Below are 18,696 nucleotides of genomic sequence, written 5' to 3'. Positions count from 1 at the left end.
TCCCCAGCAAGGAGAGAGTTGCTGTTGTCCATTCACCTTGCAAATAGTACTTCTATTTTAGCAGCTAGAAACGAAAAAGGGAATTGATGCTACCAAGTTGTTTTGTTTCTTTTTGCATTGTGGCCCAACCGCTTTCCCCTTCTCTTAGTTGCAGGGAAAAGGAAGTGCTTCAACGGAAAAAGGGGAAGCAAAGCAGTCCCAGAACTTAATTTGTGTTTCTCTCCTCTCATGAGGTGAGAAGTTTCTATAGCAGCAGTTTGTACCAATAACTAAAACAGGCAGGTTTGGTGCACAGTTGTCTCAACAAGAGACATTATTAAATCCTCAGACTGATCAGATTGAGGGTCTCTTGTGTGAACTAGTTGCTGTCCTGAGCACACCCAGCCCAAGGAGGACAAACAGCTGGTAGTTTAAGTCTTTATTGACAAAGCGAACATTCACATTAGCCTATAGGAAGCCTTCAAGCAGGGCCTGAACACAGCATTGGGACCTGTGAGCACCATGATGGTGACCCCCTGAAATAAAGTGATTAGTCAGATTTTAGACCTAAGCAGAGGGACACGGGTGGCGCTGTGGGTTAAACCACAGAGCCTAGGACTTGCCAATCAGAAGGTCGGCGGTTCGAATCCCTGCAACAGAGTCAGCTCCCGTTGCTCGGTTCCTGCTCCTGCCAACCTAGCAGTTCGAAAGCACGTCAAAGTGCAAGTAGATAAATAGGTACCACTCCGGCGGGAAGGTAAACACCGTTTCCGTGTGCTGCTCTGGTTTGCCAGAAGTGGCTTAGTCATGCTGGCCACATGACCCGGAAGCTGTACGCCGGCTCCCTCGGCCAATAAAGCCAGATGAGCGCCGCAACCCCAGAGTCAGTGACGACTGGACCTAATGGTCAGGGGTCCCTTTACCTTTTAGACCTAAGCAAGAAATATTAATGGATAGGTTGTAGCAATGCTGTTGACTGTTCCAGTACAAAATATGTTATGATGGGGGTTAAGTTTCCTTAGCTGTGTGACATAGCTATTGCTATCACCGCGGAAGGGGAAATTATGTCCAGGTTTAAATGGGGATGGAGCACGAAGAAGAATCTCTTTCAATGAGGAAGGGGAGTTCTCTTAATGGTTGTAAAACTGCCTGGTACACATGGGAAAAGGTTCATATCAACAGCTTCCCTCATGGAGCTATGCCGGTGTGGTTCTACTTCAGTTGACTACCCACACAAATCAGGCACCAAAGCAAACATTTTTGTCTGCTTTTCCAGGTCAGCCAGAAACACCCATTGCATCATTCCTGGAAATATTGTACACTAACATTCATTCAAATAATGTGACTGGCAGGGGTATGGGTTATTTCTTTTTAAAGCAGACGTGGTTTTCTCTGTGGGGGGCAACAGTGTCATATAGAAATTGTATTAAAACTGGCCTTTGGGAAGTCTGAATGAGGAGTCTTCACCCTCGTTCCATCGTGGGTTTGGCTGCCTCTTACTCTAAAGAGGTGTTTTATTGTCTGTAGCCAATGGGCAGTAAATTCAGACTATTGCAATTGCCAGTTAAAGAAGGTCTCTGCATTGAGGTAATGTGCTGTGTTTGTACTGTTAAAACAGCTGCTTTCCGGAGCTCTGGTCTTTGTGCTTCCAATTCCTGTGGGAGGCAAGAGGCACTATATATAGGAATGAATGGGATTCAGGCAAAGGGAGTCCCGTTTTAATTGCTTACTTTTGTTTCTTTGCAAAGAGTGCCGCACTAATTTGAGAGCTGGGACCCGGTCACAGACTGGGGGGGGGGGAGTGTTCTGTGAATTAGGAAGTGGTCTGAGGTGTAACATTTGTCCTCTCTTGTTACCAGGGAGACTGTCAGACGAGGGAGGAAGCTGTCGCGCTGGGCGTTGGATTCTGCAACAATGGCTTCATGCACCATGGTAATTCATTAATATCCCCTTCTCCTAGCCAATTAACAGGGACCTCACATTGTCTCATTAACCAGGAAATGTGGCAGAACCTTCTGCTGCATAATGTTGCCACCAGTGCAGAGTACGAAACAGCCACCGAACCGGGCCTGCAAGATGGAAGGAGAGCCAAAAGCCTTTAACAGTCAAACCATTTTCGGCTCTGTATTCTGCTCTGGTCAGACCTCACCTGGAGTACTGTGTCCAGTTCTGGGCACCACAATTCAAGAAGGACACAGACAAACTGGAACGTGTCCAGAGGAGGGCAACCAAAATGGTCAAAGGCCTGGAAACGATGCCTTATGAGGAACGGCTAAGGGAGCTGGGCATGTTTAGCCTGGAGAAGAGGAGGTTAAGGGGTGATATGATAGCCATGTTCAAATATATAAAAGGATGTCACATAGAGGAGGGAGAAAGGTTGTTTTCTGCTGCTCCAGAGAAGCGGACACGGAGCAATGGATCCAAACTACAAGAAAGAAGATTCCACCTAAACATTAGGAAGAACTTCCTGACAGTAAGAGCTGTTCAACAGTGGAATTTGCTGCCAAGGAGTGTGGTGGAGTCTCCTATTTTGGAGGTCTTTAAGCAGAGGCTTGACAACCATATGTCAGGAGTGCTCTGATGGTGTTTCCTGCTTGGCAGGGGGTTGGACTCGATGGCCCTTGTGGTCTCTTCCAACTCTATGATTCTATGATTCTATTCTATGATTCTATGATTTTGCCATCTGCATTAAAACTGCAAGGTGTACACAAACCTGTAGGGTATCTTCTGCTTCATGCAGAAGATTATGCAGCTGGAAGAGACCAAGGGGAGGGCCTCTACCACCGGCTCCTCGCCGATCACTGTGCATAAGCAAAGGACAGTTGTGCCACAGGAAAGTGTGCCCTGAAAATAGCCTGCAAATAACTTTGGTTGACAGATGACGGTGATAGATCTGCCAGGAGTTGGGCCATGGCTCTTCCTGTAGGCCAGAGCGAAACGCTCTGAGGGGCTGCATGGCAAAGAGGGAGTCGCAAAGTGGGGATGTGGGTGTGGCTAAAGTGTAAATATGGCCACATTCAATTAAAAAAAATAAGGACACATTTTGGGTGGATTGGGGATCGTGACATCACAGCAGGGGGCCCACAGAAGCAGTCAGATCCAAAAATAAAATAGAAATATAACAATTAAATAAAAATATAGTTATTATTGAAAAGACAAATTCTTACTTTTCATAATCACATTTTTTTGGGGGGGAGGGAGTTCCTCATAAAAAAAGCCCTCTTGGCGGACGCGAGTGAATTTATGTGGTCTCTTTGCCTTGCTTATCCCCACCTTCTGTGATACCCCCTACCCACTGTTAGGGGGTAAAAGCAGGAAGTAAAAACCGAGCGCCACCACTTCCAATTCATTTGGTTGCAAGCAATGCCCTATGTCCTGATTGCTTCCCATTCAGCAGTGAAGATCTGCCCCCAAATGAAAACTGATCTCCCCACATCCAGCCATTTCCCTACACCTTTCCTTTGTTCATGGTGCAGCTCTCAGACCCTGAGCCCATTGTCAGGCAGCTTTTGATTAATGTCATTCATTTCCCTCTTCTTTTTCTGTTCCCACCCCTGCTATTGTATTTTAGACACTGAAGTGGCCCCAGACATCCATTTGAGAGCTATAAAAAGAAAGCTATTTCTAAAAAGGCAAACCCCACAATTTGAACCTCCATGTGTGAAAACTTAACCATTTTTACTCTTCCAAATGTTCTCTTTGAATCAAGGGCGTGTTTGTGTCTTTGTGACTAAAACTCTACATGGCTTGCAGTATGTATGTTTTAGTAAGAAGATAAGCAGGTATTAGCTGAGATTTAGTTTCCCTACATCAGTAGTGGGTGGAGTTCATTATATATGATGTTATTGTATACTATTAGACCACTGGTTCATTTTGTCCCTGCTAACCTGCAGTTACCCTCCATCAGTCCTGCCTAAGATCATTTACATTGAGATTCTGGCAGGACTGGCTCCAGGTTGGGCCCACAACAAAGGCTGGCAGCTGCATTCTTGCGCCAGGCCTGTATTCTAGGTATTGAACTAAGAACTGTCTACACTCACAAGCATGCACTTTCCTTCTACTCTGTTTTTTGTTCAGTTAGACCAAATGTCACAGCAATGGAGAGGTGACCACAGAGTGTGTTCATATATAGTGCTTTTGTTCAGGACGAACTCAGAAAATTAAGGGAAGAAAACAGAGAGCAGCTTGTGGTGTATGGGGGTTTCCTCCTGATCTGGAGGGTAGGACTCAAGGCAGTGGCTTCAAGTTACAAGAAAGGAGATTCTGACTAAGCATTTGTGGAAAAAACTTTCTGACAGTAAGAGCTGTTCAGCACAGACTCCCGTGAGAGGTTGTGGACTCCCCTACCTTGGAGGTTTTTAAGCAGAGGTTGGGTGGCCATCTGTCATGGATGCTTTAGCTGAGATTCCTGCATTGCAGGAGCTAACCCTTGGGTCCCTTCCAACTTGTAAGATTCTGTGCTTCTATCAGGGTGCATGTACAGCCATGTTGGTGTAGTTTGGAGCAGCCCAGACCCCATGCCTGGATTCTGCTTAGAGTTAGCACATCAACTGCATTGAGTGGCTTAGAACCAATCCAAGGCTAAATGTCTGGAGCATGACTCACCCATCCTCCCTTTTTCTAAGGAATGTGTGTATGCGCAAAGGCAAGGCTGCATTCTGCATCATTGGCAGGAGTGTCAGGTATTCACTGAGAAGAGGTTTTCTGCTCAGTGCAAGGGATAAGCAGAGAACCTGAAGGTTACATGCTGTATGGGTTCAGTATAGTATGGTGAGCTAGCAAGGTAAAGTGCTAGTGGATCTCTCTGTATACTTGTATCCTTATAAGGTTTACTCCTAAGGCCAGAATAACTTTATTATAGTAGATTAGTTCATGATGTACCAGCATCTCTTGAAGTTAATGTAGCTAGGGTGTTCATGCTTGTCCTTTACATAAGACAATAAACACTTTATACTTTGAATGGAACTGACATACCCTCCAACATTTCTCTAATGAAAATAGGGATGTCCTCTTCAACAGCAACAACGTTATTATTCATACCCTGCCCATCTAACTGGGTTGCTGCAGCCAGTCTGGGCAGCTTCTGACATATATAAAAACACAATAAAGCATTGAACATTAAAAAACTTCCCTATACAGTGGTACCTCGGGTTACAAACACTTCGGGTTACAGACTCCCCTAACCTGGAAGTAGTACCTCGGGTTAAGAACTTTACCTCAGGATGAGAACAGAAATTGTGTGCTGGCAGCGGGAGGCCCCATTAACTAAAGTGGTACCTCAGCTTAAGAACAGTTTCAGGTTAAGAACGGACCTCCAGAACGAATTAAGTTCATAAACAGTGGTACCACTGTACAGGGCTGCCTTCAGATGTCTTCTAAAGGTTGTATAGTTACTTACCTCAGCTTGGAAGTCGCATAGTTCCATATCCTCCAACATTTCTCCAATGAAAATAGAGACATTCCAGGATCAAATCAGAAACTGGGACAACTTCTGTAAGTCCCTGTAAAATAGGGACACTTGGATGGTCTGAACTGAGTGGGAAAGGAGTTTTCTCAACTGAGAATAGATTAGGAACTGACTACTGGAAAGCAAGAAAACTGAAGTTCTGCTGGACCTATGCATACTCTGCTGATCACACTGGTCCAAGTGTGGTGCAATATCAACCACAGATGGTGGCCAAAGTCTAGCAGGTTATGGGTCAACTGACTTCAAGTCTAACAAGCCGTCTACAGATTTCTATTATACTTCTTCCACACATCAGCTGTTATAGCTGCAACCTGTGGCATGGCCCCAGAAGATGAAGGAGTATATTAGGACATGACCTCTCTGGTTCAATGAATTCCAGCCAAGAAAATAGTTAAACCAAAAACAAAACACTGCTGAAGGGAGAAGAGACACAGCTGAGAAGTTAATGTAGTTCTATGGCCATTCTCTTATCTTTCTATGGAGTTGGCTGGCCTTTGGAAACCTCACAATGGACCTATGTTTACTAACTGGAGTTCTTCCAAGACATGGATGAAAAGCAGCCATTGTTTCGTGTCCTCCCTTGGATATTTCAAATTCTGTGTCAGCTACACACTGCCTAGACTCATGCCCGTCTGCAGGGACAGTGTGTCAGACCTACTGCAGAGGAGAGCATGTTTGTCCTACTGGGACTAGCAGGATAGGGAAAGCGCTATCAGAGAACTCTGTGGAGGTGTTAAGAGTGGAGAGATGTGATTCAGAGGGAAGGGGTCATGGCTCTTTAGCATCCTTCTGGTAATCATGTTTGCCTTTTTCATATGCAAATGTCAGGGAACTGATATCAGAGGAAAGGGAGTTGGTAGGGCTCCCAGAGACTGGGAGAGAGTCAGCAGCCAAAGCAGGGACCAGCAGGGGGAGCGAGGGGTCTCTGGAGGAGGATCTCAGTAATGCTGAGAGAGACGCAGCAGCCCAGGCAGGAAACAGCAGGGGAGAGAAAGGGGTGAGAGACACGTCCAGCGAAAATAGCGGGGAGGTGTCAGAAGCAACTGTAGGGAGACCCATTCTTCGCCGGAAGCTGCCACGTCGTGAGTCCAGGAGACGCGTTTCCGTTAAGGAGCTTCTTTGCTGGAAACGTTTCCGCAGGCAGCCACTGTCGGACTCTACAAGTGACTAGAGCAGACATGTCTGAGGAGCTCTGTCACACACAGAGGTTTGTGGAGCCGCACAAACTCTGAGGGGGCACAATTTTAAGCACAAGCAGCTAATCATCCCCTGACAGCAAAGCAAGGTGTGATTTTTTTACAGTGATTTTTCTTTTTAAAAAGCACCCTATTTATTGCCCTTTCAGAAAGTTCCCATTGATGAGACAAAAAAAAAAAAAAAGCTATGCGCTTCAAAATGAGTTGCAACATGTCACCTTTAAACAAAAAACAATTCCATCTATGTTGCAAGAGAAAAGTGGATATATAGAATCCTACCATGTAACTTCATGCATTGGGAGGATCAGACTAGTGGGTTCAATAGCTGTAAGAACAAAGAATATATGATTGTCTGTTGATGTTGGTGACCTGTTTGTCATTGTTGTTGTTGTTATTTTAAATGGCAATGTTGCTTTTATATTCCTGTTGTGCTTGGCATGTACTGACATATCTACCCGCTTCCCACTTTTTGGTTTCAAGTTCTGGAGAAGAGCGAATTCAAAGACGAGTCTCAGTATTTCCGCTTTCATGCCGATGAGGAGATGGAAGGTACAAGTTCCAAGAGCAAGCCATTGCGAAATGACTTCAAGCTGATTGAAAACATCTTAGCTAAAAGCTTGTTGGTAAGGAAGAGCTTCTGATACACTTACTACTTCTTTTTTTTTAAAAAGCCCATCATTATGACTGTGTGTGTATGTGTGTATGACTAGATTGTAGATTGTGAAGCTCTTGGGGGAAGAAGCATGTCTTTGCCAAGAGATATATTGCAATTTCCTCTCCCTGCAATGTTAACATGTTGTTTGTCTGATCTTATGTAATCTGTGAATTGGCTATCACGTGAACAAGGAAGAGTGCTGCTGGTCCTGTCCCAACACTGTATGTGCATCTGCCTCTGACCCTTGATATCCATGCTTTCTGCAAGGGGTGCCTGCATGTGACCCACACAATCCATTTAGGCTTTCCCCATGAACAAGCTCCCTTTCCACATGTTTAATGACTCATTAATTGGTATCCCTTTGCAGACAACACACTGAATGGAACAGTACCACCAGTGCAAGTTACTTTGGGAGAAGACTCTCTCCTTCTCCAAGCAGTGGCCTTATGCATGGATAGTGGGTGCCCAGGGCTGTGCTCAGGAACATATCTGGACTGGTTAGACTCCCTAACCCCCTTGACTTCATACAGTGAGAATCAAATCTATTCATTACTCCATCCAAACTTATGTGTTTTGGTCATTCTAGAGAGTGTCATGGAATACTGAAAACTGATAAATAGATCCACGAGCAGCTCTGTGGGATTGGGTCGTTAATTTCTCTTAAACCAGTTTCAAGTGAAAACAAGTAAGAAGATATTACAGTGGTACCTCCAGTTGTGAATGGGATCCGTTCTGGAGCTCTGGTTGGATCATGAGGAATTCACAACTGGAGGTGCCACTGCCTGAAGGATACATAACCTGAGGTGAACTTAAGTAGAGGTACCACTGTATTTTGGAACACAATGTGAGGGCATTTTCACTTACAGAACTGATGTTGATTGTGTGCTATTGCTTCTTAACCATGTGTGCACAAAGCACTGACTTCCTTTCCACTTGTTTTCTATTTGCATCTGTATTTCTAGGTATCTCAGGTCTGTCATTCTGATTCTATAAGCTCTTGCTCCATTCTGTTGCACTTTTGAATGGATCATTTTAAAAGTCTTGATTACCTTTTTCTTTTTCTGTCTAAACAAGCTTATTTCCTGACAGTGGGCCAGAGCCTGTGCCACACTCTTTGCGGATAATAGCAAAATGGAAGAGCAGTAAAGAGTGCCTGGAAAAAGCATGGGAAAGGATCCAGAGGTCCATTAAGAAGAATAAGTGTATCCCAGTGGATGGCTTCAGCTGCCCTCACGCTGCTGCTCTGTATTTTTCTTATTGCAGCAGACATGCATATCCGCAGTGTTGTTTCTTTCCCCACTTCTTCATTGCCTCTGCCCCTCCAGCCACACAGCTGATTGCAGCTAGCAAAGAGAGAAAATGAATTTTCAAACTTGCAGTCTGTGCACTGTATCATACTACTTACTGTCGAGTCCCTTAATACTAGGAGGTTGTTAAAAGAACAGTTCCGCAATGGCCACCCACCCTTTCCTCCCAATTTGAAAAAAAAATAGACATATTTCTCATTTGCTATGTATTGTCTACAGATCTGATTTATTTATGTTTAGAAATATTCATTGGCTGCTTTTTAAAGCCAAACCCATGCATGGTATATGTAATTAAAACCATAAAACACTAAGAATGCAATTAAAACACATATACTGCAACAGAATATAATCATCATTTAAGAGAAGGCTTTTGTAAACAAATGGATTTTTAGGGCCTACTTCAAGGTCTGCAGTGAAGCAGGGACTCTTGGGGATTTCAAGTGGAACAAGAGTTTTACAAGCATGAACCTTTTCAGCTGATGCTCTGTTTTGCCAGTTAACTGCAGGTTCTTTAAACGATCTTTGGTAGTCAATATATAAGGGGAAATATTGTTGTTCCTATTAAAAGAGTTTTCTTTTGCCTTTCCAGAGAACTGAAGTTCAGGGCAGTTAATAAAACAACAACAACAACAACAATTTGAAAGGCTTTAACTGTGCCTTTCCATCTGCAATTCAGGGCAGATTAAAAGAATTAAATAACAAACAAAAAGTCCTGTTCAAATAAGCAATTTGGAGGAATTATTGACCAATTATTTTTAGCCAGGCTTTTTTGCAAACGGGTCACAAGTCCCATTTTGTGCCACCTCACACATTACCTTTTCAGGTGTGCATCTAGGACATTCTAAGCATGTGTCCTAGATTGTAGACTGTGACAAACAGGTATTTGCAGGCAAACATGTTTGAAAACGTGCTCGTCATATACTGTAGGTACTTCACCAGAGAGCTAATTTCATCAGGGATCGCTCCCTGTTGAGTTGCATACTCTGTGGCAGATCTAGGTTGAAGGTCATCTATGCCTCTGAAGAGGTTCTTGGCAAAGTGCACTCTGGTGTGTCCTCTCCAGTGGGTCCTGAACAGGAAGGAACAGTTAGAATTCTTTGGTTTCTAGGCTGGGATTCTGCCTTGCCTTGCAGGAGCATTCACCAATGTGGTGATTTCCACAGCTGTTCTGGCTGGGGCTGATGGCAATTGCAGTCCAAACATCTAGAGGGTACCAGGTTGGGAAAGGATGAATTACATCATCTGCACCTTTACCCATCACCACGTTCCTTCTGAATTTTAAACAAGATGGATTGTCTCAGTCGAGTGGCTTTTAAAATGCGCTATGTTTTTCTTTTTTGCAACAGATGCCAAATTGCATAAGGAGAAATCGACTGCCTCTCTATTCCCCCTTGTCTTTTATCCCCTGTTCTGACCTAACACTGGAAAGAACAGCTGATGTTTTCTGCCAAGTGACATGTGCAGATGCCAAAAGGCAAATTGTTCCAGTGTGAAGCAAACACTCTTCAAACAAATACTTAATTTCGTTTGCTTGTGCAATTGTTTTTGTTCATTGGCATGAAACATGAAATGCTGGAAAAACATACAAAATTCTCTACATAGTTCAGGAAAATTAAATCTTAGGCCTAATTCCAGATACTAAAAATGTACCAGTGTTAGGATATCTCTTTTGTTGTTCATAAATGATGGCTTCAGAACTGGAATGTAAAGACTCTGGGGTTGGTCTGGGAAGTTTCATCATGAAACAAATAGATCTTCTACAGAGACGGCAACTTATGTAGTATCCAGTAGCCCTGTTTATTTTTATGCATGTGTTTATTGAAAGCACTTATGATCTACCATTTAAATTAAAATACTGTAACAATAAGCCACCATAAAACATGAAGTAAAACAGCAAGGTAAAACCACAATAGAATAATAATAATTCAGAAACAGAGTGTATTAAAGAGTCTCACTCTTAATTATTATTATTTTTTGAAAGCATGGGCAAATACAGTGGAACCTTGGTTCCCGAACTTTATCCATTCTGGGAGTCCATTCGACTCCTGAAATTGTTTGAGAACCAAGGTGTCTTCTGATTGTCTGCAGGAAGCTCCTGCTGCCAATCAGAAACCGCAGAAGCCGCGCCCAACATTCAGCTTCCAAAAAACGTTTGCAAACCGGAACAATTACTTCTGGGTTTGTGCCGTTCGGGAGCTGATTTGTTCGGCATCTAAGCTGTTTGGGAACCAAGGTTCCACTGTAACAACAACAACATTGGCCTGGTGCCTGAAGCTGCAGTCTATAGACCATGGGTAGGCAAACTAATGCAGCCCAATCGCCTTCTAAATCCGGCCCATGGACGGCATGTTTTTACATGAGTAGAATGTGTCTTTTTATTTAAAATGCATCTCTGGGTTCTTTGTGGGGCATAGGAATTCATTCATCTCCCCCACAAAAAATATATAGTCCGGCCTCCCACAAGGTCTGAGGGACAGTGGACTGGCTCCCTGCTGAAAAAGTTTGCTGACCCCTGCTATAGACTTACCTTTGGAGGAGCCCTGCTTCATCAGACTAAAGGGCCATCTAATTCAGCCCACTTGCACGACACCATCAGTGCTCTCAGTTTCATGCTCTCTGGTGGCTTGCAGGAAGAGGCATACAACATACAGCAATATATAGCCACCATGACTAGTAGTCACTGAGAGCTTTATCCTTCACGAATCTGCCCAATTCGCTTGTAAAGCCATCTGTGCTGGTGGCCATCATCACGTCTGGGCGCAAGTCCCATTTAAGTCAGTGGGGCTGACTTCCCAGTAGATACGAATAGGTTGTGCTGTCAATCTCACAAGGGAGGTGGCTAGTGAACAGCCCCTGCAGCAGCGGCACTACATTGCAACGGAGATCAGGCCAGGCATTTTGGCCTGCTTCAAACTAATATGCAGGATGGCCCTTCCTCCATAGCAGAATTCATCGTCATGCACCAGTCCTTTACCTTAACCTTCCCCAACCTGGTGCCTTCTGAATGTTTTGAATTGCAACACCCTTCAGTCCCAGCCAACATGGCAGGCTGGGGAAATCTGCTTTAGGAAGTATCCCGACAACCTGGCAGCGATGTAACACAGAGTTTGTGCATAAGGAGAAGACCCTTAACAGATGTATGGGTAGATCCTCACTGAAAAGCAGATTGATGGTTACTCAACAAAACTTATTTTTTAAGGGCATAGGCATCTCCCAGCACCCCTACGCCTTGGCGGAGGACCTGATAAAAAACAGCAACGTTACTCGGCCTTGTGGCAAATTGCTTTTCCCTTTTAACTTCCATTTTTAAATGTGAAGAGAGGTTAAACTGTTATTTTCATTGAAACTATTTTAAGCCACAGTAAATGACCAAGACATAGTATTAAAAGTACTTTGCTTTGTTTAGCTTGCCCAAGGGTCAAGGTTTCCTGGGGCTTTCCCCACATGAATCCAGTCAAATTGTGGAGCTAATTACAGCTCTCGCATCCCATTGCTTTGAAAAAACACTGTTGTGAGCATGCTTTTTTTCCAGGCAGGCAGGCAGGCAATCCCCCTGTAGCCTCTCCAAATGAAAAATGGCAAGCTGGAGCAGATGAGTCCTCCATCCAGTTTCAAGTGGCTCCAGAACTTATGGGCACAAAGGGGGGATTGTATTGGAAGATGAAACCTGGACCACTTGTAAGGCTAGTGCTTCACCAGTGAGCGGTGAGCGCTTTGTAGTGAACAGACTTGCTCAGTGTTGTTTTGTAAGCAGGGTTTTTTTCCTTCTTCTTCACTGTCTCCCCTTAACTTCACCGGCTCCTGAATCGGCATTGTCTTGCTTGTTTTGAGCCAGAGGTAGTGTTGTCTTGTATATTTCAACTCCTGCCAGGAAGGAGGCTTAGTTTCCTTAATCTTCTGCCATAATGAACTGCTGCAACAAAAGGAAACTGGTTGAGCTAATAGCACTGACCCACAAGTACATCATGACCTTTGTATCTTCTAAGCACTGCAAAAAGGAATTGTAGCAAACTCCTCTGCCTAAATCCTAACCCAACATTCTTGTGATGTTTATTACCTAGCAGATCATGTGAAGGTTTGATGCAATTGTCAAATTTAAATTTTATTTCTTATTAGAATTTTATTATCAAATTCAACCAATCCTGCTACGCAGTTTAGAAGACAAAAACACAAAACAAAGAACATATTATTTCATTATTTGTTTGTCAGTTTATATAACTTCTTAGTTGCTTAACACAAAATTTAAAAAATCTAAGCAACTTACAAAAAACTGAAGCAGAGTAGTCACCACAGATAAAGTCACCTCAGGTTAAGATTCGGTCCAACCCCCCAGATACTGCTGAGTAGAAACACTTGTGCTGACATTTTTATGGATCTGGACTACTAGTGCTCTCTATGGAGAGCTTCATAATGTGGGGGCCACTGCTGGAAATGCCCTGCTTATCCTCACCATCAATTTCGCTTGCAGTCCTAAAGGTTAAGAGCGACACCTTAAAAAATATACAGAAATACATTGGGAGCCTTTTCCATACGAAAACATGCAGTTTGCCTCATTTTGAATAAATGGAAGTTTCCAAGTAGTTTTCAAGAGCAGCCTCACATGGGGCTGGGCAGGCAGGGAAGGGGGATTTGGTTGGAAGTTGAAACATACATAAATGAGAAATGTTGAGACTAGAGAGGATAGTGAACTTCTTCCTAGTCAAGCTTGGAAGTGGAATTTGGAGACTGAAGCCTACCTCAAAATCCAAAAGAGCTTTAAAAGCGCCAAAATTTTCCTTCTGCTCAAATTTTTGATTTGAGCTTGTGGAGAATCCCACTGCCATCTCCACCACCCTCCCGCATCTCTCAAAGTCCACATTTCCTTCCATTCCCAAACACAAAATTACCCTTCCTTTCACTCAGATTCAGAAAAGAGCAGAGAACATTATCCCACTCCTTTGTCTTCTTCGTCTGTCCCTGTTACCTCATCATACTTCCCAATACCCTGATGAGGTTCAAGGGTCTAAAGGAGGTTCGTGCCCATAGTAACTCTGTCACCCTATTAGCAACAGTGATTGGTTGACAGGGAGGAAGAGAAAGAGAGAAAGCCTCTCCCTGCTATTGTATCCATGAACCTTCACTATTGCCCCCCACTCGGACACTGAAGAGGGGCAGAGTGGGACAACATGTTTATGAGAAGTTTTCCTGACTGTTTGCTTTTTGTGTGTGTGATCTGGCAAACCAAATGTAACCTGCTGGGTTTTTGAGCATCCTGTTTGTTTTTCCAGGCTCAGGCAGGTGAGACACAATACATGGCTAATGGGCTGCATTGGGCTTAGCAGTCACATTGGCTTACAAGTCAAAAGACTGAGCTAAATGGGGCAGGACCATTATTCATGTGTGCACCCTGCTCACATGTGAAGTCTGTGCACATCTCTCTCTCTCTGTGTTAACTGTAAAAAGATTGTGGGGGAGTGCGATGCTAACCATTCTCCCTCCTGGGCCTTAGGCTCTCTGTGGTTAATTGCTCCAGATGCAATTCTCCATTCTGTGATCTAATGCTGGAAATGAGCCAGGATTGGAGGAAAGTGCTTGAGCCAATGGACTTAGGGGAGACAAGTGGCGGAAGGGCAAAAAAGTTCTACATCTTTCTCCTTTGTGCTGCTTTTGCTATTATAATAAGACCTATTCACATCCATGTTTCAGTGAAGCACCTATCTGCCACTGTTGTATCGGTTTGATCCTCAATCCTGGGTGCCCACAGATTAATCCTGCATTTCAATACATGTTGTGTTGCAAGAACAACTGTGTTAGGTCTTGTGTGTGTGTGTATTCATGTTAAGGATCAGGAAGAAAGAAGACACTAACTCAGTTCACATGTCACATTAAACCATAGTTTAAAAATAACAATGGTTGAATGTAAACATTCAGTGTGATGGTGCTACTGAAGTGTTCTTGCTGTGTTCCTACCCCACTACTGCATCACTGGGAAACAGACGAGAGTTTAGTTTGTCATGACATCCAAACATAGATTCATGGTTTGTTTGCTTTCTCCAAACCAACCACAAGTGGTCCAAGGTCTGTTCTTGGCTTACTGATTATGATTTGTTTTGAGGAAACAAACCATGAGACTCTGTTTAGATATCACGACAAGCCAGCAGAAGTGGAGTGCAATGAGAACTTTAAAGTAGCATGGGGCCATAAGCTGTGCTTTCACGCTGAGCCATGGTTTGTTTTAAACAATGGTGTCAGGGGATGATTAGCTGCTTGTGCTTAAAATAGTGCCCCTTCAGAGTTTGTGCGACCCCACAAACCTCTGTGTGTGACAGAGCTCCTCAGACATGTCTGCTCTAGTCACTTGTAGAGTCCGACAGTGGCTGTCTGCGGAAGCGCTTCCAGCAAAGAAGTTCCTTAACGGAAACGCGTCTCCTGGACTCACAACGTGACAGCTTCCGGCGAAGCATAGGTCTCCCTGCAGTTGCTTCTGACACCTCCCCGCTATTTTCGCTCGAAGTGTCTCTCACCCCTTTCTCTCCCCTTCTGCTTCCTGCCTGGGCTGCTGCGTCTCTCTCAGCATTACTGAGATCCTCCTCCAGAGACCCCGCGCTCCCCCTGCTGGTCCCTGCTTTGGCTGTTGACTCTCTCCCAGTCTCTGGGAGCCCTACCACTTCCCTTTCCTCCGATGTCAGTTCCCTGACATCCACCTCCCCTCCAGGGCCCCCCTCTCCCCCGCCCCTACTCTCTCCTCTGGGCGGTGAGGAGCTGAAACCCCTAAAAGAATCCTCTTCATCTTCCGACGTCTCGAACATTTCCCTCCATCGGTCTTCGTTCCGACTCGCTGAATCCTCCTCCACCTCGGAATCAGCGAACCCCTCCAACTCTTCTTCTTCGTCGGTGGTGGCGAAGTATTCCCTCCGGAACCTCGCCACTGGCTGGGGTTTCCGAGGGAATCTCTGATGAAAAGTTTCAATCAAAACCTCGTCATCTACATCCTCTGCCCTGACCCAGGTGTTTTCCGACTCCGGCTCCCCTTCCCACATTACCAAATACTCTACTTGCTCTCCCCTCCACCTGGAATCGAGAATCTCCGCTACATGGTAGCTGTGTTCTTTTTCCTCCATAGCTGGTCCCCTATTGACCCTCCCCTCTCTGTCCCCTATATACGGTGACAGCAATGATCTGTGGAACACTGGGTGTAACTTCATGTGGTTAGGTAACCGGAGTCTGAAAGCCACTGGGTTGACCTGTTGCGTGACTTCAAATGGGCCCAGCCTTTTGGGTCTTAACTTCTTACAACCTCCTTTAAATGGTAACCCTTGGGTGGACAACCACACCTGGTCCCCCACCCTAATGCTTTCTCCTTCCCTTCTGGTTTTGTCTGCCTGCCTCTTATATTCCTCCTTCGCCCTGTTTAAATTAAGTTGGAGCTGGCGATGGATCGCTTCCATTTCTTCAACGAACTGTTCTGCGGCTGGAACGCTCCAGTTCTCCCCCTCCCCCCCTGGGAAGGCTCGGGGATGACACCCGTGATTGGCCAAAAAAGGGCTCATTCCCGTGGACACGTTCTCCGCATTGTTATAGGCAAATTCTGCCAACGCCAGCTTCTCCACCCAATCATTCTCTCTGTCATTCACATAACACCTCAAATATTGCTGGAGGACACCATTAGCTCTTTCCGCCTGCCCGTTGGTTTCTGGATGGCGGGCAGTGGAAAAATTCACCTCTACATGCAATAAGCTCATGAGCTTCCTCCAGAACCTGGAAGTAAATTGTTTCCCTCGGTCCGAAACCACCCTCAAGGGGGCACCATGCAATCTAAACACATTTTCCACAAACAATTTAGCGGTTTCTTCTGCTGTGACCGCATGTGAGCAGGCTATAAAGTGGGCCATCTTGGTTAACAGGTCTACCACAACCATAATGGCTGTCTTCCCTTTGGACCTGGGCAGATCAGTCATAAAATCTATTGCCACTGCCTCCCATGGTCTTTCCGGCGTGGGTAGTGGTTCTAATAAACCTGCCGGTGCCCGCCTCTCCCCCTTGGCTCGTTGACATCGGTCACACCCTCTCACATACTCCCGCACATCTTCCCTGACCTTGGGCCACCAGAATTCCCTGGTAACCAGCCACATGGTTTTGTGTTGCCCAAAATGCCCTGCTGTGGGGCTATCGTGCAGTTGCTTGAGTACCTTTTCCCTCAATTCTCCTTCAGGTACGTATAACGCTCCCTTGTAGTACAACGCCCCGTTTCTCTCCTCAAAACCCCCGGGTTTGTCTCCCTCCCTCCTGAGACCCCTGAGTTTGTCCTGGGCATATTCATCCTGCACCGTTCCCTCTATCAGTTCCCTTAGCCCCACCAATGCCGCCCCACACACCCAGCGATCCTCGGGAATGACATGGGTCTCTTCGGGTGCACCCTCTCCCTCCAAATATTCAGGTTTGCGTGAGAGAGCGTCCGCCCTAACGTTCTCCTGGCCTGGTACGTAACAAATCTCAAAGTTAAATTTGGAGAACTCCTGGGCCCATCTCAACTGCCGTTGGTTGAGCACTCGCGCAGTTCTCCAATACTCTAGATTCTTATGGTCCGTGCGCACTTGCACCTTCTGTTGTGCACCAATTAGTAGGTGCCTCCATCTCCGGAAGGCCTCATAAATCGCAAGAAGTTCCCGGTCGTACACCGTGTAGTTTCTCTCAGATTTGTTCAGCTTTCGCGAAAAGAAGGCACACGGTCGCCACTCGGACCCCTCCTTCCCCGGCTGCAGAAGAAGCACCGCCCCTATGGCTCTGTCAGAAGCGTCTGTTTCGACCCTCAGCTTTTTTTGTAAATCCACATGTAGAAGTTGTTCGTCAGAGGCGAAGGCCTTTTTCAGTTCCTCAAACGCTCGCTCCGCCTCCCCCGTCCAAACAAACTTCTTTTTGCTGCTGAGACAGTCCGTGATGGGCGCCGTCAGGTGAGCGAAGTTTCGGATGAACTTACGATAAAAGTTTCCAAACCCTAGGAACCTCTGCACATCCTTCTTAGTCTTGGGGGTTTTCCATTCCAGCACCGCTTGAACCTTGCCGGGGTCCATGGCCAACCCCTTGTCTGACAAGCGGTACCCCAGGAATTCCACCTCCTTGGTATGAAACTGACACTTCTCCAGTTTCACCCACAGTCTGTTGGCTTGCAGCCTGCTCAACACTTCTCTGACGTCTCTCACATGTTGCTCCTCATTCTCCGAATACACCAACACGTCATCTAAGAAGGCCACGCAATTCTTGTAGAGCAAAGGCCCCAGTACATGGTTCATAAAGGCTTGAAAACACGCGGAGCCTGCTTGTAATCCAAAAGGCATAACGAGATATTCAAATGCCCCCAAAGGGGTGAACATGGTGGTCTTCCATTCATCCCCTTTCCTTATACGTATCAGGTTGTACGCCCCCCTTAGGTCCAGCTTTGTAAAAATCTTTCCTTTTCGCACCCTGGTCAAAATATCATCAATCCTGGGCATAGGAAAAGCCACCGGCTCTGTCACTGCATTTAGGGCCCGAAAGTCACATACCAGTCTCGGCTTGTCCGTGTTCTTTTTATCCACAAAAAACACTGGGCTACCCCCCGCTGCCTTGGACTCTCTGATGAAGCCTCTCTTCAGGTTCTTGTCAATGAACGCTCGCAACTCCTGCATCTCCCTGTCTGACATGGCATACAACCTGCCTACAGGAAGCTGTGCTCCAGGGAGTAAATTGATCTGGCAATCAAAGGGCCTATGCGGGGGTAGTTGGTCAGCCTCCTTCTCGCTGAACACGTCGCTGAGATCAGCATACTGTGATGGCACCTTCCCCTTCTCCATCACTTCCGTCCCTGCTAGGGTGGCTTGGGCCCCTGCTGACCCCTTTTCCCCCCTGCAGTGTTCTAAGCAATGTGCGGAACCGAAGGAAACCACTCTTTGATGCCAGCCCACCAGCGGATCATGTAGGGCTAGCCAGCTCATTCCCAAAATAATGGGAGCGCCTCCCAAGGTGGCCACATTAAACGCTATCAGTTCTGTGTGCCTTGCCACCCTCATTATCATTGGGATGGTCTGCAAGCTGACGCCTCCTCCCAACAGTTCTCTGCCATCGATCGTGGTCACC

General features: G+C 45.6%; 1 protein-coding gene across 1 annotated transcript in view; it reads left to right on the top strand.

Annotated features, from left to right (window-relative positions):
• The window catches only part of PREX1 (phosphatidylinositol-3,4,5-trisphosphate dependent Rac exchange factor 1), a 232,807-nt gene that overhangs the window by 165,644 nt on the left and 48,467 nt on the right, over positions 1-18,696 (top strand). The window contains exons 15-16 of the mRNA XM_082225791.1: positions 1,839-1,911; positions 7,123-7,265. Of these exons, the coding sequence (XP_082081917.1) occupies positions 1,839-1,911; positions 7,123-7,265 (216 nt within the window). The remainder of the gene's footprint in view (positions 1-1,838; positions 1,912-7,122; positions 7,266-18,696) is intronic.

This window comes from Podarcis vaucheri (genome assembly GCF_965113315.1).
Source record: "Podarcis vaucheri genome assembly, chromosome: 6".
NCBI lineage: Eukaryota > Metazoa > Chordata > Lepidosauria > Squamata > Lacertidae > Podarcis > Podarcis vaucheri.
The sequence above is the reverse complement of the archived record's forward strand: the minus strand, read 5'-3'. Positions and strand labels throughout refer to the sequence as shown.